Here is a 20,233-nt window from a genome sequence, read left to right as displayed (position 1 = left end):
ATCATACATCTGCTGCTGCTGCAAAAGAATGGCCCATCGTACCTGTTGCCATTGAAATGGCCTTCATGACGATGGAGTCGCCGATGCCTAACTCCAGACCTTCGTGCGCTGGTCCAAGCTGACAATGAACAACGCAACAACACAGACAGGATAAAGTGATTGCAATCTTCAATTATAGTACGACTGGGGGGGGGGGGGGGGGCTTGAAGCCAGGCCCTTTAGGGGAGCACTCCCCTTGCAGTTGTGCCCAAAGAAATCCCCCATCCACCCCTCCTACTACCACCACCTCCACACTAACACATGTGCGTGCGAGCACACTGCAAGCGGATATGTACATGCGGGTTGTTGGGCGGGGGGGGGGGGGGGGGGGGGGAGGGGGGCTACATTTTGAGATGGATGTGGGTCACTAAAGTGAGGCCGGGTCTTTTGGCCTAAACTGCTGTGCATTGGCCTGCCTCTACACTTTACAAGGGTGTGGGTCCCCATGGCCGGGTGGGATCTTTTGGACCCCGCTGTCGTACATGTATATTATTTTGCGTCTTCACTTTTGTTCAGCCTACCTCGTTCAGGCAGAGATAGATACACGCAAGCAATTGATCGGGCGCCAGGGCTATCACAGAGCGGAAGAAGTTGCACAGGATGGACGTGATCTTTAGCCTGCACCAGCACACACGTGCACACACACACGAGAACGCACGCACGCGCACACACACATATAAACAAACACGGCGTTACAACTCCTCTGTCAACGGTGACAGGACATGATTGAAAAAAAAACCCCCGCAATGGTCACAATTTTCAGGCATGAACACGACAACATACAACTCGCAATGAAGGCCAGCACATGTTTCATGTGTGCCTTGTCCACGACAGGTGACATGCATTCTCAAAAGAAAAAAGGTAACGTCAACAAACAAAAGAAATGCCGAAACCCGGGATTGAACCAGGGACCTTTAGATCTTCAGTCTAACGCTCTCCCAACTGAGCTATTTCGGCTCACATATGAACATGTCTTTGTTATGGGGTATTCACACGACAGGCAAATCCACGTGCACCGGAAAGTTGCTATGGTATTTTACCTGTGAACGAGAAAAGTGCCTGAAAGTGGCTGAAAGTGAGCTGGGGGCCCACTTTCACGATAATCGTGGTGTGCACGAGTACATTTATACCAAAAAGCGCGAAACAAGACTTGATTTTTTACGCGGCTCTTTAGAACATGATAATTATCGTATGTGTGTTTTGAAAATTTGAAATACCCTTGGCTACTTGTCTGTGAAGCATTCAAAAATGCAAACGTGCCTGTCGTCGAGTGAAGCTCTGTGAATCCACACAGTCACTTTTCTCGTATGTCACTCCCTGTAAAACGTGCAAGTGCCTGTCGTGTGAATACCCCATTAGTGCTCAAACCAGTACAGCGGGCACACCAGCACCCGCTGGCCGAGTACACGGTACGGTTAGGGCCGGGTTCCACTGCGGCTCCGCGGCACTTGGCCGCATGCAGTGGAGCAGCGCGGTTCCACTGATACTCGCCATTCGCGGTACCGTGGCCGTTCTCCACATCTTTTGATGACGTTTTATTGCATGCACACGCGAAATCAAACAAATCTTTGTGTTCTGGCCTGCGCAACAAATTCAAATTTGAATTAAAATCCTCCCGTACAAAACAATGCCAAGTACAGGAAACAGGTCGAGCCGCGACTGTGGCTTGCAGTTTTTGATCAAGAATCGTAGCGAAAGCTCGCGGTGAGCCGCGGCCTCGCTAGTCCAGCTCGAGCCGCAGTCACTATGGCAATGATGGCGTTTCAAGCCACGGATGACGAGCAGCGGAGCAGCAAAGCCGCAGTGGAACCCGGCCCTAAGGGCGCGTTCAGACTACCGAGGACCCCGCCAAACCATGAACGGCGATAAACTGTGAAGGACATTCGCACTACCGATAAACTATACTTATGATACTGGTGCAGCTCTCACCGCGGCACTAAGAAGGGTTTCTCCTACTCCCAGCCTGAGTACCTTTGTTTACTGCTGGAATGCTGTTTCCGCCACAGCAGACGCAACAGTAACACTTTTCCGCCGGCAAAGTGCCAGGACAGTCACGTGATCAAATCACCTTGGACACTTTCCCATTCCGTCACTTCTTATCGGTAGTCTGAACGCGTCCTTACATCACTGGGTAGGGTAAGATAGACTGTATAGACAGCATGCTGCACACTACATGCGCCATGCATGCAAGTACTGGGGTACATGCGCCATGCATGCAAGTACTGGGGTACATGCGCCATGCATGCAAGTACTGGAGTACAGGCGCCATGAATGCAAGTACTGGGGTACAGGCGCCATGCATGCAAGTACTGGGGTACATGCGCCATGCATGCAAGTACTGGGGTACAGGCGCCATGCATGCAAGTACTGGGGTACATGCGCCATGCATGCAAGTACTGGGGTACAGGCGCCATGCATGCAAGTACCGTTGATCCGCCCCCACGCCATGTCGCTTCCCAGCTTGGTTTTCGGCAGGGGGCGGGAATTAGATCAAGGCTGTCAAGTGCAGTACGATGTATAACAACGTAGAAGTTCAGACTCGATGTGCTGGATTGTGCACATTTTCATCCTGGATTGGCAAGTATTGTGTACAGCAGTGCATGCGTCGGTTCAACATCGTATTTTCGTTGTATACGCCGAAGTCGCTTCACAGGTAGAAAATCGACAGGGGGCGGGAATTAGAGAGGGGGCGGATCAACGGTACTTTACGGTAATGAATTACAGGCTCCCTGATGTAGCCCAGACCAGACTGGCGTGGCCTAAGAGACGTACATCATGTTGTACGGTCCAACAACTCCCTGATGACTGGATGTAGGGACATGCTGTAGTGTATGTTACTGCACTCGACAAGCTCTTCATACCCCAGCCAACACACACACTGCCAGCTTTATAGTCTAAAACAGCCTAGAGGCTCTTTCTAGAGAAGGGGGGGGGGGGGGGGGGCATTTCTACTCCGAAAACCAAAGTAGACAGACGGTGAGACTGCTGAAAACATATTGCAGCCCCAGCCAACACACGTACACGCATGTGCGCACGAACGCACACACGGACACACACACACACGCACACACATGCACGTGCACAGAACCCTAGGACCACGGAGCAATCAAGAAAGCACTCACGCACACAGACTGAGATCTCACCTTGCGGATGTCTCCTCTATCAGACACAGTGTGCGGGCGAGTGCCAAATACGGAACGCTGGCAACAACAACATACACACACACACACACACACACACACACACACACAACCGACAAGAACAAAAAAAAAAGGATGTCGAGTGTGGGGATACAAATACAACATTTACATCAAGAAATAAGCGGACATAAAGATCCATGTGCAAGCCGAAATAGCTCAGTTGGGAGAGCGTTAGACTGAAGATCTAAAGGTCCCTGGTTCAATCCCGGGTTTCGGCATTTCTTTTTTCTTTCTTTGTGCTCCTTTTGCCCACACTTCTTTCTCAGTCAGGGGTTCGGCTGATAAATGGTAACAGCCTCTCCATCAAAAGGTCTTTTAAATTTTAATACATTTCACCAAGAGTCCATAAACAGGTTCGCTTGAGGCTCAGTCAGACTGGGTTCTCAGCATCCGTAGGAACGCCACCACTTGCAAATATCAAAGGCACAGATGCATAAATCCTAAATACAGATTTGGCAAGTCACATAGCAAGAAAGGGCCACAGGCATGTGTGATATCCTCCATGCCCGATAGTAAGAGTACAAACAGAGCGTGCAACTCCAGGAAAATCATCCCACGGCAAAGCTTTTTTCGTTTACGCCATAGTGATTCACCTTTGCCGCATCTCGTACCGGTTCACATGGTCATTTTTACCGTATCACCAAGGTTATTTCTGCTGCGCATTGCTGCTTGTCGTACAAGATGAAAAACACACTCGAATTTTCCGTGATCACCTTGGTGATACAGTGATTCGGCACGGAACCTACTACGGTTGTCTATGATTCATGATAACGAAAAGAAAAAATCTTTTCCGTGGGATTGGTTTTATGCAGCATATGCGGAGATGCACACTCTGGTTTATGTACTCTTGCCGGTAACTTAATTCAGTAATTGGTAGGACACTGTTCCCGGAAATGGGTTGGAGTCCGGACCGTGGGTCCTTCCTTTGCAACCGTTATACTGCCATCGCACATAGCACGTTAAAGCCGAGGTTACCACAGGAACAAGACAATGAACATGTCGAGCAACCCGACCGGAGGTAGAGAGAGGGAGGTAGAGGTAGAGAGAGGGAGAGTGAGTGAGGGAGAGAGAGAGAGAGAGAGAGAGAGAGAGAGAGAGAGAGAGAGAGAGAGAGAGAGAGAGAGAGAGAGAGAGAGAGAGAGAGAGAGAGAGAGAGAGAGGGAGAGAGAGACTTACTTTTTACTATCCAGTGTCCAGCAAGCATCAGTGACTGGATGGTAATTGGCCTTGGCTGGATTGTAGACTTGTGGCTGACAGCTCTTCTCATCAGTAGTCGCTGACCCCGGAGTAGACGATGCTTTGGTCGCTGTCTGAACCGAGCTACTCTTGGGTGCTGTAGTGGAGATACGTCAAGAAGAGAGAGATAGAGAGAGAGATAGAGAGAGAGATAGAGAGCCAAAGTTCACTTATCCGGCCTTTGTCTACCTGGTTCCCTTGCTAACCGGTAGAACAAGGTTGGAAGAGAGTGACAGTACCCCCCCCCCCCCCCCACACACACACCGGTGTGTTCGTGTGTGTATGTCTCCGGCTCCAACCCTGGCAGCCGCTGTTCGTCACTCCCCGCCAAGCATGTGCCCCCCCCCCCCCCCCCCCACACACACACACATACACACCATCGCCTCTTCCGCACACGACCCACTTACAGAAGAAGGACAGCGGAATGCGTTTCTTCGGCGATGACGCATTGATGGCTGGCATCGGCATAGAGCTGTGTCCTCCTTTAGCAGACGATGACAACGACGACGATGACAGCACACTCGCTGCCTTGCCTGTCGCCACCGTCGAGGATGTACCTTCACTCTTCACACCGGAAGCTGCTGTCTTGCTCTCAGCCTTGACTTTGCAGGTGATTGGTGTCGGCATGGCTACAGCAGATACAAGTACAGACATGTTGATCTAGTCCTACGGGGAAACCATACTTACACGTGTATACTGTATAAGCATTGAGCAAGACCGGAAATTGAATGCCAAAAAGTGATCTTCGCACGTTGCCGGCATGCCAAGGCATAGACACTACCGTATTTCTACGAATATAAATTCAAGGGTAAAAAGAGGGGTGCGACTTACAATCGAGCGTGACTTACTACTGAAGTCAATATATCAATTCAATATTGCTCAAGCCTGAAAATGGGGGTGCAACTTATAATCGGGGAAATACGGTACTCGCTATGATTTGTTTGAGCTCAGCAGCACTCGTACGTACAACCACGCGTACATGAAAACCAGAGTGTGCAGCTCGGATGGGTTGCTGTCACGGCGGAATTCCGTGATTACATCATTTCAGTGATGTAGTGCGTACAAGCAGGATTCAAGCCGGTCTCTTTCTGCACACCTGCAGCTCAGTTGTACGCACTACGCCATTTCCCGCCTCAGATCTGCGCCAAATATGATGTAATCACGGAATTCCGCCGTGACAGACACCCATAGTAGAAAAAGCCCCAAGCTGCACACTCTGGTTTTCATGTACTCTTGGTACAACTGGTTTTGAAATGCACTTCAGTAAGGTGTGTAAACAGCACAAACAATGTGGCTGTGGCTAGACACATTCATGTACAAGCCGAAATAGCTCAGTTGGGAGAGCGTTAGACTGAAGATCTAAAGGTCCCTGGTTCAATCCCGGGTTTCGGCATTTCTTTTTCCTTTTTTCCATTAGCTTCCATGATCATTATGCCGTTCACACAGAAATGGGGGTTTGAGCCTAAAGCGGGATTCACAGAAGCTTTTTTTGCGATACGATGTTCGATGTGACACGATCTGCGACGAAGGTGTACGATGCGAACTCGCGAAATACCATTCACAGAAGACGTGAGCGATGCGATGCCACTTTGCGGATTTGGAGTGAAGTTCAATGCAGGTGGGTAAGTCAACATGGCATTCACGTGGCTTGATAAAAATTGTACAAATTTACAAGCAACTAAGCTTTGTACAACTTTGCTGCAGGACAGGTCAAAATCGTCCGCCACTTCGCTTGTCGCATCGCGAAAGTTGAGCCAAACTCGGCTCAACTTCTGCGATGGCCCAGTTGTGACAGTTGCGAGATGGATACGATTTGGGGATTTCCCGGTTTTGCGGCCGTCGCATCGCGTATCGCACGTCACATTGGATTTGCACGATGAGAAAAAAAGAAGCTATGCGAACTTTTGAATTGTGCTCCAAGTGTAAAATCTAGCACTTCTAATGGATAAAAGAATACCGTATTTTACCGGTTATAAGTCGACCCCAGTTATAGGTTGACCCCGGTTATAGGTTGACCCCGGTTATAGGTTGACCCCGGTTATAGGTCGACCCCCCGTATCCGAAGGTCTTATTTCTGTTTTTGAAGCTTTCACCTAACCAAGCACTGCTAACTATTCCCTTCACTAACACATCCACAAATCACATCAACACTCCTCGTTGGAGGGTGACATGTCAAAATCATGGAAAAAAGGGCAAATAAACTGGCAAAAAGGCGTACACACGGCACACTCGTGCATGCAGTACAGGTCATTTTCGGAATTGCCAGTAGTTTCCGGTTATAAGTCGAATCCAGGTTGTAAGTCGGCCCTCAACTTTTCTCCTTTAACTTTTAGTCGAAAAAGTCGACTTATAACCGGTAAAATATGGTATTTGCTTTGTTTGTTCCTTCATTGGAACCAATGGTAATGTTAGGATGGAGCGGAAAAAGAAAGTTAGCGTTGGCAAGCTACCTTCTCCTCGCCTCGACGGAGTTTTTCATAACTTTATATCGAGAAGATGATGACCAAAACTCTGACCTGATTCAATATTAGTGCTCAAACGAGTACTCTATAAGCTATCAAACGAGTAGTGCCACTATCGAGTCGAGTATCGAGTACTCTAATTTCACAAATTTTCGGTGTTCTTTTATTTTCGGTACTTTCGGTGCATCTGTTTCATACCTAAAGTTTCAATACACCGAACAAACACCAACACACGTAATCCAATAGGGAACAGCTTCCCTGTACCTAACCTGGCCTTTTGCCCTCATACCGAAAATATTGAGCACCTAAAGTCTCTGAAATTAGAGTACTCTATAAGAAACCGTCCGGGGTTACCGATTGTTTTACAAAACGAACAGTTTTAGTATTTTTCAGCCCCCACCCACCCGCCTTTTCTGCAGATAAAACGAATTCCAATAAAATATTGATGTCAATTTTCGGCACCCAAAAGAAACTGGCCATTCTCCATCTGCTTTCAATAATTATTTTTCAAAACGAAACTCCATCAAACCCACCCATCCCCAAACGAAATTTGTTCGTTTTGAAAATAGTATTGGTAACCTTGGACCTAAGGGAACCTAGTCGCTCATATGTGCCATGCTGATAGGGTCCAGCTTGTTCTTCACGACCGCAGGTGTGAGTTGCAGCGCGACTTTTCGTCTTCTCCGCCGTCAAGTACAGCGCCAGCTTGTCCGAAACCCACACGAGCTGTGATCTCAAATTTCCCACTCAGCGGCAAATATACATTGTAAACCACAGATTTTTTTTCAAAATTTCCCTTCGTGTGACCGGTCCCAAATGCTGTCTAAATTGGATCTGAAAAAGTCCAGATGTCAATTGGTTGTGAAAGGCTTGTACAAAGTGGAAGACAGAGGCGGGCACTCACGTTCTGAGGAAGTGTCCATAGGCTCTTCCTTCTCCTCCTTCGCAACGTCCGTGGTGCGGGTGGTGTCTGCACTCTCGGACTCCTCGGTCACCGCATTGTCCGCACTAGATGCTGCTGCTGTTGTCTGCTCCGTCTCTGCCGCCGCCACCGTCGTCGTCGCCGTTGTCTGATTCGTCTTGTCTGGCTGTTGCTCTGCAGCAGGCTTCTTGCCCACACTGGCGATCTTCTTCATCAGCATCGAATTGCCACGGGAACGACCACGAGCGGTTTTCGTCTGCAGGTTTCCATGGAAACACAAAATGGATGTCACAACACATGAGAGTGCATGTCGCAACAGAAATAGTATGAAACACAGTCATACTGACTAAATTCGTTTGCAACTTGCCCACAACGGAAAAGTCTCGAGTTCTCGACGCGACGCTCATCGCACCAAAGGTGAAGATCCGTGAGCCAAGGCAAGAGATAAACCCAATCAAGAGGCAAACAAGTGCTCAGCCTGGGCAATATCTGCTGGGGTGATACTAGAAATTCTCTTATCTGGGGTGATACTAGCAGCCTGGGAAATATCTGCTGGGGTGATACTAGAAACTCTGCCATACGCATCTTTATTTCTGCTGCCATGGTGTAAGATAACCATGAACGGGTGCGTACCGACTGCTCATCGTGACATAATGTATGTGTGTGTGTGTGTGTGTGTGTCTGTTTGTGTGTGTGTGTGTGTGTGTGTGTGTGTGTGTGTGTGTGTGTGTGTGTGTGTGTGTGTGTGTGAAGATTAGATCCCGGCTCATGCCAAACGTCTTACCGGCTTGCTCTTGGTGGCGCTGACCCTCTTCTCGGTGTCCTGAGCATCGCCACCAGTCTCCTCGGGGGTGGTGTCCTCTTTCTCACCAGTGTCCGCGGAGGTGGTGGTGTTCGGTGCTTCGTCCTTGCCAGCACTATCAGCTGGACGAGCAGAATCAGCGTCTTTGGTCTTTCTGCGCGGCTGCCGCTGGACAAAACAGGAGAAGTACATTGAAGAAGTAAGGTTACATGTACATTGCATGTGTGAGGTACACTGCATACACAACACAGATTCACTAGCCAAGTTACAATGCAGAGAAGCTTAGTCGGTCATAAACTTCGCTCCAGTCCAACGAACGACAGTCCATCAGGCTACTGATCTCACAAATGGACCATGGAACAAATTGAAAGGCCTCCCACGCCCAACAGAGGTTGCTACAAGGCCTCCGGATTATTCGAATTCCTGTCATTGGACACACTTGCCCAATTGAACCGCGAATCCAAATAAATAAGAACAACAAGAACAACTCCTCGCCACACACGGCCTACGAGTTCTGCCAATCTCCAGAAACACATCCAAGGAGCGCACACCGCAGGACTACTTCCCATGATGATGACCTGTTTCGTTTTGAAACTGCTCTTTCAATACGTCTTTTTTCAGACATCATTCTTCTGACAATACTAGTATCCTTCTTGGAGACAGAAACCAGTACATGTACACATGTGTATCTCACCAATTCATTACACAATTCCATTAATCCAAACCCTGGGCCTATCCAGTACTCATCAGGGGAACTGCAATGGAAGAAATGAGAGTGGCTGGCAATGACAGGAGCATTTTGTTGAGAGCTAGCGCTAATTCAGGCGACGTGACAACATGTGTTACTCAAGTGCAAGTCTGCCAGAGTGACGGACAGGCTCTTGTAGGTGAGAAGGAGTGGAGTGTGGAGAGATGATCAGTTAACACCACTACCATCTTAGTCACTGACATCACAACACGTACACAACTGCCTTTGAAGCACCTTCACCTTGAGCTTCACACATCCACCTCCACCTTCACACCCACCTCAAAGCCCACACCTCCACACGCACACCCAAACCCACACCTCCACGCACACCCAAACCCACACCTCCACCCATACCCAAATCCACAACTCCACACCCACCCAAACCAACACCTCCACATGCACTCAAATCCACACCTCCACACACACACACTTCTGAAAGACACAAGGTCGTTGAAACGCTCAATTCAAATGCCGGTGTTCAAGATAACACCTGTGTTGCTTACCGATGAAGAGGACGGAGTGCTTTTCTTCCTCGAAGCACTTGTCTTCTTGCTCACTGGACTGCTTGTTTCCTTGCTCTTCTTCTCTTCCTCCTCGCCCTCGTCTTCAGAGCTGGAGTCGAGTACACGAACTTTACGCCGTGTTCTCTCTGGCAAGCACAGCAACAACATAAAACGATGGAGTCATATAACGCACTAGGTGATGGAAGCAAACAGAAAGGCTGGTTGAAATCGACCGCATCACATGTTTATTGGCATTATGTCATTGTGATTGTGGAATAATAACAATAAATCTTAAAGGGGAAGTTAAGGCAAAAATCAAAAATTTCACCAGTTGTAGTCTTCGGGGTGCTGAGTCGAATGGTCTTGGTCCGAGAAAGCTGAGACGCTCCCTTCCTACTTGAATCCCAATCGAACTCGCGCACTTCCACCGAAACTGGGTGACTGCGCCCTACTAGATGGGGATTTGTATGCAAAATGTCACTAAAAGCGCCATTTCGTTCTTATAAAAGCACGGATGACCGCGATTGGCCCATATGTTGTAGTCTTTTGGACGCTGAGTCGACTGGTTTTGGTCCGAAAAGGCTGCGATGCAGCGTTCCTCCTTTATTCCCAATCGAACATGGCTGAGCAAGCAGTCACGTGCTCCTGTGTACACCAGTCACCTGGTCACCGTGCCTGCAGGGTACAACTTACTAGCCTGTTTGACCTTTTTTGGGTGCAGTCCTGTCACTCGAGTTGAACTCGAGTTGAACCTTGGTGTGAAAGTTGTCGCCTGCTGGCGTGGTGACCAGGTGATTTGTGCACCCAGGAGCACGTGACCACTTGTTCAAGCATGTTCGATTGGGAATAAAGGAGGAACGCTGCATCGCAGCCTTTTCGGACCAAAACCAGTCGACTCAGCGCCCAAAAAGACTACAACATATGGGCCAATCGCGGTCAACCGTGCTTTTATAAGAACGAAATGGCGCTTTTAGTGACATTTTGCATACAAATCCCCATCTAGTAGGGCGCAGTCACCCAGTTTCGGTGGAAGTGCGCGAGTTCGATTGGGATTCAAGTAGGAAGGGAGCGTCTCAGCTTTCTCGGACCAAGACCATTCGACTCAGCACCCCGAAGACTACAACTGGTGAAATTTTAATGTTTGCCTTAACTTCCCCTTTAAGAAAAGGAAACGGATACTAGCCCCGAGTTCTTGCTTCCCATGTGCACAGGCGTTGCCGTTGGAAATGTTTCATTTCACTCAGTTTGACCTTAGGATCGGAAACAATGTAAACCCCAAATTTTAGTGACGCAGAAAATTCCATGAATTCGTTAAAGTTAAGACTCGCGAATAGAGTTTTCTGAAATTGTCGAGTGCAGTTGGCATGTACAACGGAATTCCTTGATCAGTAAAGAGTAATAGTACGAAATAGAGGTTGCGACTTCAGCGATGATTTTGTTTGTCGGCGGAATAGCGCGAGCTCCAGTGTGGGAGCAAACTCATTCCTAAGGGGCCGTCCAAGGTTACCAATAATATTTTCAAAACGAAATGTTTTCGTTTGTGGGTGGGTTTGACGGAGTTTCGTTTTGAAAATAATTATTGAATGCTGATGGAGAATGCCCAGTTACTTCTGGGTGTCGAAAATTGACATCAATATTTTATTGGAATTCGTTTTACCTGCAGAAAAGGTGGGTGGGTGGGTGGGGGCTGAAAAATACTAAAACTTTTCGTTTTGTAAAAACTTGTTGGTAACCCCGGACGGCCCCTAAGTAAAGAGTAATAATATTATAATATTCGCGGGATCTGCGTTAGCATCACTTGAATGTTCAGAAACACACAAGCTATAGCCTTCGCTTCTGCAGGCCACCACTACGCCAAGAGGACCGCTGCTAATAATACGTTGACACCATGAAAAGGCCAAATATATTAGTCTCTAAATTAGGATGTTGCAGTAACGATTGGTTAGGGTTGGTTCACATAAGCAAAATCGGCGGCGCAAGACATCGCAAGACATCGGCGGTGAGCCAGCTCCCGATCCGTTGCGCATACCGTTCGAGTACCAAATCTACTACAATGTAGTACAGAATGTGTCCAAATGCTACGACAGGTTTGCCAATTGAAGCTTGAATTCTTTGTTTCTTCAGTAGTTCAAGGTCTTTCGGTGATGGCCACTGGTTGCTACTTTTTACTGCAGATCATGAAACTACTTCTACACAGCGTAATGCGCCGGGAGAGGTTGCAAGAGGCCCATTCCCGGTGACTCCCGGCGCGTACCGGCGATATGTGAACCAACCCTTACACACTGTACCGGGATTTTTGGAACGCAGCTCACAATTGAGAAAAAAAAAGAAATGCCGAAACCCGGGATTGAACCAGGGACCTTTAGATCTTCAGTCTAACGCTCTCCCAACTGAGCTATTTCGGCTCACATTCAACAACATGAGCGGCGAATAGTTTGAATGCACAGACTGCAAATTCGGCGGTCGTTCACGAATAGTCAGCCCAGTGTCAAAAGCAAGTGAAAGAACGTGCAGCGCCAGCCTTCGTCTGAACCATTGCATCCTTCCAAATATTTCCAAAACAAGGCAGTACTTACTTGAACGAGCGGTGACAGCAGGTTCATCGTCTGCTTCGGCATTGTCAGCAGATGTGACTGTAGCTGTAAGTAGATGCATGACAAGGAGGACAAGAACAAGAGACAGTCAAGGAAGAGGGCTTAACAAATCGTTACTGCAACATGAGAGGGAGAGAGAGAGATAGAGAGAGAGAGAGAGAGAGAGAGAGAGAGAGAGAGAGAGAGAGAGAGAGAGAGAGAGAGAGAGAGAGAGAGAGAGAGAGATTGATAGAGAGATAGAGAGAGAGATAGAGAGAGAGATAGATAGAGAGATAGATAGAGAGATAGATAGAGAGGGAGAGAGAGAGAGATAGAGAGAGAGAGATAGATAGAGAGGGAGAGAGATAGATAGATAGAGAGAGAGAGAGAGAGATGGGAACAAGGGGACTGCTGGAATACCAGACATACATATACATGCACGTACACGTACACGTACATGTACATGCAAAATACACAGGAATCAGACGTCCAAGCCAATCGCCAAACTGACCTTCAGCTTCCAGTGCATCGGGCTGTACGTCCTGAGTGGCTGGCGCATCCTCAACCACATTCATGGTTTCTTCGGCTGTAGCTTCCTCAGTCTTGGAGGCCTCTGCAGTGTCAGCCTTTGACTCCTCTTCCTTGGCGACAGGCGTGTCAGCAGCTTTCTCGGTTGCTTTGGTTTTCGGAGGTGATTTGATCTTCTGTTGTTGCTCGGCTGGTTTCTTTCCCACACTGGCAATCTTCTTCATCAGCATGGAGTTACCACGGGAGCGGCCACGGGCGCTTTTCACCTACAAACATCCGACGGAGAGGGGAGGAGAGGAAATGGCCCACAGAAGATAACAACTAGGGGACATGTTCAGTGATCGTCCAAATGCTGCAGTTGAGACTTGCTCTGACTTGCAGAAAGTAAATGTTTTCGCTTTGATAGCAAGAAAGCGAACACGTCCGCATTGGCATGTGATACTAACAATGTCAGCATGCCCACTGCATGTAGAATCATCAAGCAGCGAATTTGATAATGCAGCGCATCGTGACAGGGGAGGGAGAGAGACGTATACGTACACACACACACACACACACACACACACACACACACACACACACACACACACACACACACACACACACACACACACACACACACACACACACACACACACACACACACAGACACACACACACAGACACACACACACAGACACACACACACAGACACACACACACACACAGCTCTGATTACACCGTGCTGGCCAATGACATTTGCTACCCCACGAATAAATCAATGCCATGGTCTTTTCTTCCGGTCAGTATTCACAACGGCTGGGCCGTATGGCTTGGCTTGGTGTGAAAAGGAGGCAGGGGGGGGGGGGGGGGGACTTCACTGTCCACGCTGCAAGGAGAAACATACTGGCTTGCTCTTGGTTGCAGTCACTCTCTTGCCAGCTTCCTTTGGACTGGTGACTTCCTCAGCAGCGGCTTCGGGTGCATCCGATACCGTCTCACCACCTTCCTCGTCGTCATCACCGGTCTCCATGGCTGTGTCCTATCAGGCGTCGGCAAAGCAACGGCCGGGGAAGGAGACAGACAGAAAACGAAACAGACAGACAAACAGACAGACAGACAGACAAGAGAAGAGTGACTCAAAGATGAAGTGGCTACAGTGGAGTCTGCATGCCCCAAGCAAGGTGTTTACTGATGCCGTCTCACCAGGCTAATGGTCAGCCTTCCACAAAATTAATTATGAATAGGGCTCCAGGGCTTTTGTTATGCTATGCTGATGGACCCTTATAGGACAGTGCAGAAAACGAAACAGACAGACAAACAGACAGACAGACAAGAGAAGAGTGACTGGGCCATTCTAAAGAGCGGTAGAACTGGCTACGGATGAATCTTTCTGAATGGATCCGTATCGACTGACCCGTGACCGCCGTCTGGAGTACGCGAGAGCACACAAGCAGAACACCTGGTCCGGCATTCTTCTCGTGCGTGCTCCAGACGGCAGTCGTGAGTCAGTCAAGTATCAGCCAGTGGGCAGGAAGCACGAGCTCCGTTAGGAGCAGCCACCTTCTTCTAATATTTACCACCGAAGTCGCAACATCTCAGGTCATATTTTATTTCACTTCATCAAATAAATAGGCACCGATGCCTTCTTTCACACAATTATACACCACTATCCAAAAACAGTCTCTCGGCTACAAATCCTTTCAAATAAAATAAATAAACTCTATCCTAATTTTCAGGCCAGGCCCATCCTAATTGTGTTAGAGATGAAGTGGCTACAGTGGAGTCTGCATGCCCCGAGCAAGGTGTTTACTGATGCCGTCTCACCAGGCTAATGGTCAGCCTTCCACAAAATTATGAATAGGCTCCAGGGCTTTTGTTATGCTATGCTGATGGACCCTTATAGGACAGTGCAGTTGCTGTGCACAGCTTTCAGTTGCAAAGGGTTCACAGTGCAAATACCACAGCTCAGAAGTGAAACTTACAGACTGCTCTTTGCTGCTCTTGCTGTTACTCCCGACAGAGGACGAAGTGTTGGTATGAGGCGATGTAGCACTGGTGTCCTCGTCGTCATCCTCATCGGAGCTCGAGGCAAGAACACGAACCTTACGTCGCCGCTGCTTCTCTGCACATCGACACAATACCAACGCAATAAATGCCAAGGTCAAACCCAAATGACAAGAACAAGAACAAGAACAGCCGTCTTTGCCCAGATCCAAAGCACACCACGTAGAGAAAGAAAATACATGAAAACTACTCAGTCACTGAGTGTGCTGGTTAGGCGGTTGATTGCTACAGTGCGCAATGCTGAGACTGAAGAGATCTGCGAGCCCAGCGCCAATTCTTTCCCGCCATGCCATTCCATTGGCATATGGTATCACGAGTTTCAGGAGAAAAAAACTGGGGGTTGCGGGGAGCACATTGAAAAGAAGAAGAAAAAGAAGTGCCGAAACCCGGGATTGAACCAGGGACCTTTAGATCTTCAGTCTAACGCTCTCCCAACTGAGCTATTTCGGCTTGCACATAAGAGGAGATGAAGACAGCCAATTCCAACAGTGCGTCGCAACAGGCAGTCCAAACATGCCGGAAACGACATACCGGTACCAGGAGTGAGAAAGTCTCTGCAAAGTCCACCACCGCAAGCACAAACCGTATTTTTCCGGTTTAAATAGGGGCTGTCCATAATTAGCGATCTTTTACACAGAAAGAAAAAAGCTTTGCTGATAGGTGAGTGGGTCAAGGAGAGTTTCGTTATGAAAATGATTGATATGTGAGATATCGATGCATTCAAGTAATCTATTTTTCGTTCAAGGGGGTGGGTGGGTGGGGGAGGGTCCTAACTAAACTTTTTTGTTTCGCGAAAATTATCGATAATGCCAGATGGCCCCTTATAAGTCAACTTAAGATAAAGAGGCCCCAAGTGTTGGGGTTCGACTTACAACCGGTATAATACAGTAACACATCCTGCCACATAATGCACAATCTAATTCCCAGGACTGCTTGCTGATGTTGTCGGTCTTGTCCAGGTCTGGATGTTCTTGAATCATATATTCCTAGAACTACGATTGTGCAATAAAATTGCAAGCCAGAGCCGACCCTGGTGCGCACACAGGGAATTTCCCTACTTGAAAACAAACCCTAGCTATCTCTCTACATACATTTACAATTCACAAACAGCAACAGTAAAACCAAGTCCTTCCTCCTGTCTACCTGTCTACACACATGTGCATGTACACTCATATCGCGTCAGTACGGGCAGACAGTACAAGCTAAACCGGTGGCAACAGAAAGCCGACCCCTTGAGCGTTCACTTTCTAGCGGTCTCTATTTCGTAGTGTTATAATCCCATGCCGGGTCTTTGCGATGTGAGCGCACCGCTCAGGGGGTCGGATTTCAGTTGCCAGCACTGTACAGTCAACTTCGCTAAGGCCATCATTTTTTATAGCTATGTTTCGCGTCGTCCGCACGCATACGTTTTGACTCTTTTCGGAAAAAAAGAAAAAAATCGAACATGCACAGTGAGTGTACGATCGTGCGAGTCATCAGTGTGGACTGGTTGCGATACGGCGAAGCTGGGATTCAGAAATGGCCTCTAGGCCAGCGTTGGTAAATCGTTTGTTCGGCATCTGGGAGCAATATTCTATGAGCTTACACCAGACCGCATTGATCGCCTCAAGCTGAGAGGATGCGTCCTTCCGGAGCTCTTTGCACCGCTGCTGAAGTCTCAGTACAATAAGCCAGCGAAGCATGGGCACCAACGGTTGCCTCCTCTGTCCAAAGTGAATATTAATTTTACTCATGCTGATAACCCAGATGTTGTGCTTCGATGTACGATTTTTCTCTAGAATGTACATCATACACGAGCTATTGTGCTATGTACAGTGCATACACCTCTGATGAGCCTTTTTATTATTTTGCAACTTTTTATTTTTTCCACCTCTCGCATATGATTCTGGAAGTTGAACTGACGCGAAACATAGATATAAAAAATGATGGCCTAATAACGACTGCGGATATTACGACAATTCGTGAATAATGACAGAGTTTCCATGCCCAGAGCAAAGTCCATTCTACCTGTACACATACAAAGAGACTTCGGGTATAAGGACACCTCGCGAATAAGTTAAGAACAGGTTTCTGATGCCCCGCCGAGTGTCGTTACACGCAAAGTTGACTGTAGCTTCCATGCGAGAGGCTGTTTCAGTGTACAGATACCTCCCATGTGGGTACAGTCAGACCTCGCTTAACTGCACACATCCGTTTTCCACAAAAATATCCGGATAGGTGAGGGAACCGGATAATCGAACACACATACTGTATGTATGCATGGCATATGCTGTAAAACGGTGACCAACGGTTTTCTTCCGGACGCCGCGGGATCCGGATAAAAGAGGACGGGATAAGCGAGGTCTGACTGTAGCCGGTTACAAGCGATGGGTACCTGCTAGCGATACTAGTACAGCACGGTACTATACATAACAGTACATGTAGCAACAGTGTGAAGTGCCAATGCGTAGCAAATGCTTACTTGAGCGAGGTGTTGTGGGAGAGGCATTGCCATCATCCTGTGATTCTGACGTGCCTTGTGATGCGACAGTGCGGGGTTTGGAGCTAGGCGCAGACTCTTGTTGCACTGGCGTTTCGGCAATTGATACGCGCTTCTTCTTCTTCTTGACAGCTACAGCTGTTACGCATACAGCAGAGAGGGGGGGGGAGAGAAAGAGAAAGAGAGAGAGAGAGAGAGAGAGAGAGAGAGAGAGAGAGCGAGAGAGAGAGAGAGAGAGAGAGAGAGACAGAGTGAGTGAGTGAGTGAGAGAGAGAGAGAGAGAGAGAGAGAGAGAGTGAGAGAGAGTGAGTGAGAGAGAGAGAGAGAGAGAGAGAGAGAGAGAGAGAGAGAGAGAGAGAGAGAGAAGGAGAGAGAGTGAGCGAGAGAGAGATACGCTGTGCTAGCTTGGTAACACCCAATCTGGGCAATGCATAGGCAGCTCGAACCTGAACGGTTGACATCACTGTTACAGATCCCATCTCAATTGCACAAACTCAGTGTTCTGTCACTTAGCTCCATAGCAAGCCATCTATCAGATTAGACAGTAGGATGATGTCATTCCTATACAGCAAAACCTGTCAAGGTGACCACTCGGATAAGGCGACCACCTGTACTAGAAGGCCACTAAACCTGGACCAAGGGATGCTATTTCCAGTCAAATGACCCTGGATAAGGAGACCACCTGGTAACAGAGACCACATTTTGAAGGTCCTTTAAGCGGTCGTCTTAGACAGGTTTCACTGTATTAGACAGCACATACGTACCGGTATCATCCTGCTCAGCATCGCTGCCAGACTCGATGGCCTTGCGCGTCCGCTTGCCCGTCACCACGGTGGCAGTCTGATCGGCGGTGGTCTTCGCGTCACTGGCCTCCTTGCTGATGATGTCCTCACCCTCCGTCGCTGCTGCTGTTGCTACCGCCGCCGTCTCATCCTTTCCCGTTGCTGTCTTTGCGCTGGTAGCAGGCAGAGGCTTGCTGCAGGAAAGCAGGTGGAAACACAGTGGTCCCTGTATAATCCGGCACCATTTTGTGCTACGGAAATTCTGCTAAACTAGGGAGGGTGCTGGGTTGACAAACTGATTAAGATTTACTGCTGCAATGTGCATGAAGAGGACATTTTGGCTACTGATTATCGTGCTGGTTTATAAAGTGCTGGATAAAAGAGGAATGACTGTACAGAGAGGATGGCATAGTGCTAGTGACTGCGGTGATGGCAAAAAAAGTGGGTGGTGTCCCGTACGTGGGAGCTTGCCAACTGTAAAGTCCAGTGGACAGGGAAAGCGCAAGCTCCCGGCTAGGGAGCACCACCCACTTCCAGCACACAGAGGGCCAGGGCTGTAATCAGGTTACGGCTGTACCGCAGTGGTAACAGTCGGACACTTCACTACAGAGATTATGGCACGAACTCACGAACACACACACACACCCACATACGCACACACACACACGCGCGCGCGCGTGCATGGCCATGACTATCTAGAGTTGATGATGAACTATGTTGCGCTGGTATCGGAAAGTCTTCCTCGCAAGCAACTGTACAGTGCTGTTGGACGCCGAAGAACGAGCAGGCTAGGATTTCACCAAGCACAGTATACCAATGTATACACTGTCACAGTGACTTGACTGTGCATAGACTGTAGTACATGAAAATATGAACGACCTAGGCTAGGGGGGTTGCCCCCCCCCCCCCCCCCCCCACCCCAGTTCTTCGGCACCCGACAGTGCTGTACTGTACGTGACAACACAGGCCATGGAGGTTCTATGCCATGGAGGTTCTATTGCCGTATCATGCTCCGTGCTCATTGCTGCTCCAGTGGCCTGCATGCTATGGGCAAGTAATGGCGGTGACCACCACTAGCAGCATGGACAGTATCAATGATGGTGCTATTGCTCCACAGCTGACACAATACACTGTACTCGACTACTCCTACACGCCGTTCCAGTCTCATTTCCTGTCCACGAAACAGTGAACTATACAGGTGCTGGGTGTATGGTGATAGTACAGGCAACAGTAGCGATTGTGCCATGCGCTGTGTAGATAGATACACGTTATGTGATAGAGGAGGGGCTAGGGGGGGGGGGGGGTATACATTACCGTACGCGTCTGTATATAGCGTACACAACCGGCTGTGATCAACAAAAAACCTGTATGTTGGTGGAAATAATTCCACGCAGCAACATGAAATCAATCTCAAGGTACACGATCAACTCACTTCTCCTTGTCCGCTTTCTTCCCGAAGAAAGATCTGTACACGACAGGTACACGAACAGATGATCAACTCAGTTCTCCCTACCCTTCTAGGCCAGTGCTCCGTGATGGTTTTTGTAACTCACAACAGCGAGGCTTGGGCCATCATTTTCGTCTCCGAAAACGGACGAGCTCCTTCGGTGCACCTTCCCTCGTACACCAGCGTAAAATCAGAGTACAGTCCTCGCTGCTTCCACACTCAACACGTACGGCCTTCACAAACACCACGCGTGAACTCGTAAGCCCGAAAAAACTGCTCCAACCTGATCAAAAAAATTCTTGCCCTGCAACAAACTGCAAAGCAACGAGGAAGATGAAGATGAGTTCGAATGCATTTTTTGGATGGTCAAGCACTTCCCGCCAAATGTTCGTATGAAACACGTGATCATTTTTATTCCCAAAAACCTTTATGAATCCGGGAAATATTACGTCAGGCTCGTTGGAGT

The 20,233-nt window shown here is 48.5% G+C and overlaps 1 protein-coding gene and 5 non-coding genes across 6 annotated transcripts in view; 2 read left to right on the top strand and 4 right to left on the bottom strand.

The window, feature by feature from the left end:
* The window catches only part of LOC135811287 (DNA ligase 1-like), a 37,207-nt gene extending 17,117 nt beyond the window's left edge, over positions 1-20,090 (bottom strand). The window contains exons 1-16 of the mRNA XM_065324503.1: positions 19,874-20,090; positions 19,753-19,785; positions 18,303-18,514; positions 17,521-17,676; positions 14,978-15,117; positions 13,900-14,034; positions 12,997-13,279; positions 12,489-12,551; positions 9,913-10,058; positions 8,644-8,829; positions 7,842-8,115; positions 4,883-5,104; positions 4,416-4,572; positions 3,183-3,239; positions 561-657; positions 43-118 (exon numbers count right to left, since the gene is read on the bottom strand). Coding sequence (XP_065180575.1) covers positions 43-118; positions 561-657; positions 3,183-3,239; positions 4,416-4,572; positions 4,883-5,104; positions 7,842-8,115; positions 8,644-8,829; positions 9,913-10,058; positions 12,489-12,551; positions 12,997-13,279; positions 13,900-14,034; positions 14,978-15,117; positions 17,521-17,676; positions 18,303-18,514; positions 19,753-19,785; positions 19,874-19,896 — 2,260 coding nt within the window. The 5' untranslated portion in view covers positions 19,897-20,090. The remainder of the gene's footprint in view (positions 1-42; positions 119-560; positions 658-3,182; positions 3,240-4,415; positions 4,573-4,882; positions 5,105-7,841; positions 8,116-8,643; positions 8,830-9,912; positions 10,059-12,488; positions 12,552-12,996; positions 13,280-13,899; positions 14,035-14,977; positions 15,118-17,520; positions 17,677-18,302; positions 18,515-19,752; positions 19,786-19,873) is intronic.
* Trnaf-gaa (transfer RNA phenylalanine (anticodon GAA)) lies at positions 924-996 on the bottom strand. Its single transcript has one exon. It is a non-coding gene; the product is annotated as a tRNA-Phe (tRNA).
* Positions 3,385-3,457, top strand: Trnaf-gaa (transfer RNA phenylalanine (anticodon GAA)). The gene has a single exon. It is a non-coding gene; the product is annotated as a tRNA-Phe (tRNA).
* Trnaf-gaa (transfer RNA phenylalanine (anticodon GAA)) lies at positions 5,796-5,868 on the top strand. Its single transcript has one exon. It is a non-coding gene; the product is annotated as a tRNA-Phe (tRNA).
* On the bottom strand, positions 12,245-12,317 carry Trnaf-gaa (transfer RNA phenylalanine (anticodon GAA)). Its single transcript has one exon. It is a non-coding gene; the product is annotated as a tRNA-Phe (tRNA).
* On the bottom strand, positions 15,437-15,509 carry Trnaf-gaa (transfer RNA phenylalanine (anticodon GAA)). Its single transcript has one exon. It is a non-coding gene; the product is annotated as a tRNA-Phe (tRNA).
* Positions 20,091-20,233: the final 143 nt, after the last annotated feature.

This window comes from Sycon ciliatum, chromosome 3 (assembly GCF_964019385.1).
Source record: "Sycon ciliatum chromosome 3, ocSycCili1.1, whole genome shotgun sequence".
In the NCBI taxonomy this organism is placed as follows: domain Eukaryota; kingdom Metazoa; phylum Porifera; class Calcarea; order Leucosolenida; family Sycettidae; genus Sycon; species Sycon ciliatum.
This window is presented reverse-complemented; position numbering and strand designations above follow the sequence as displayed.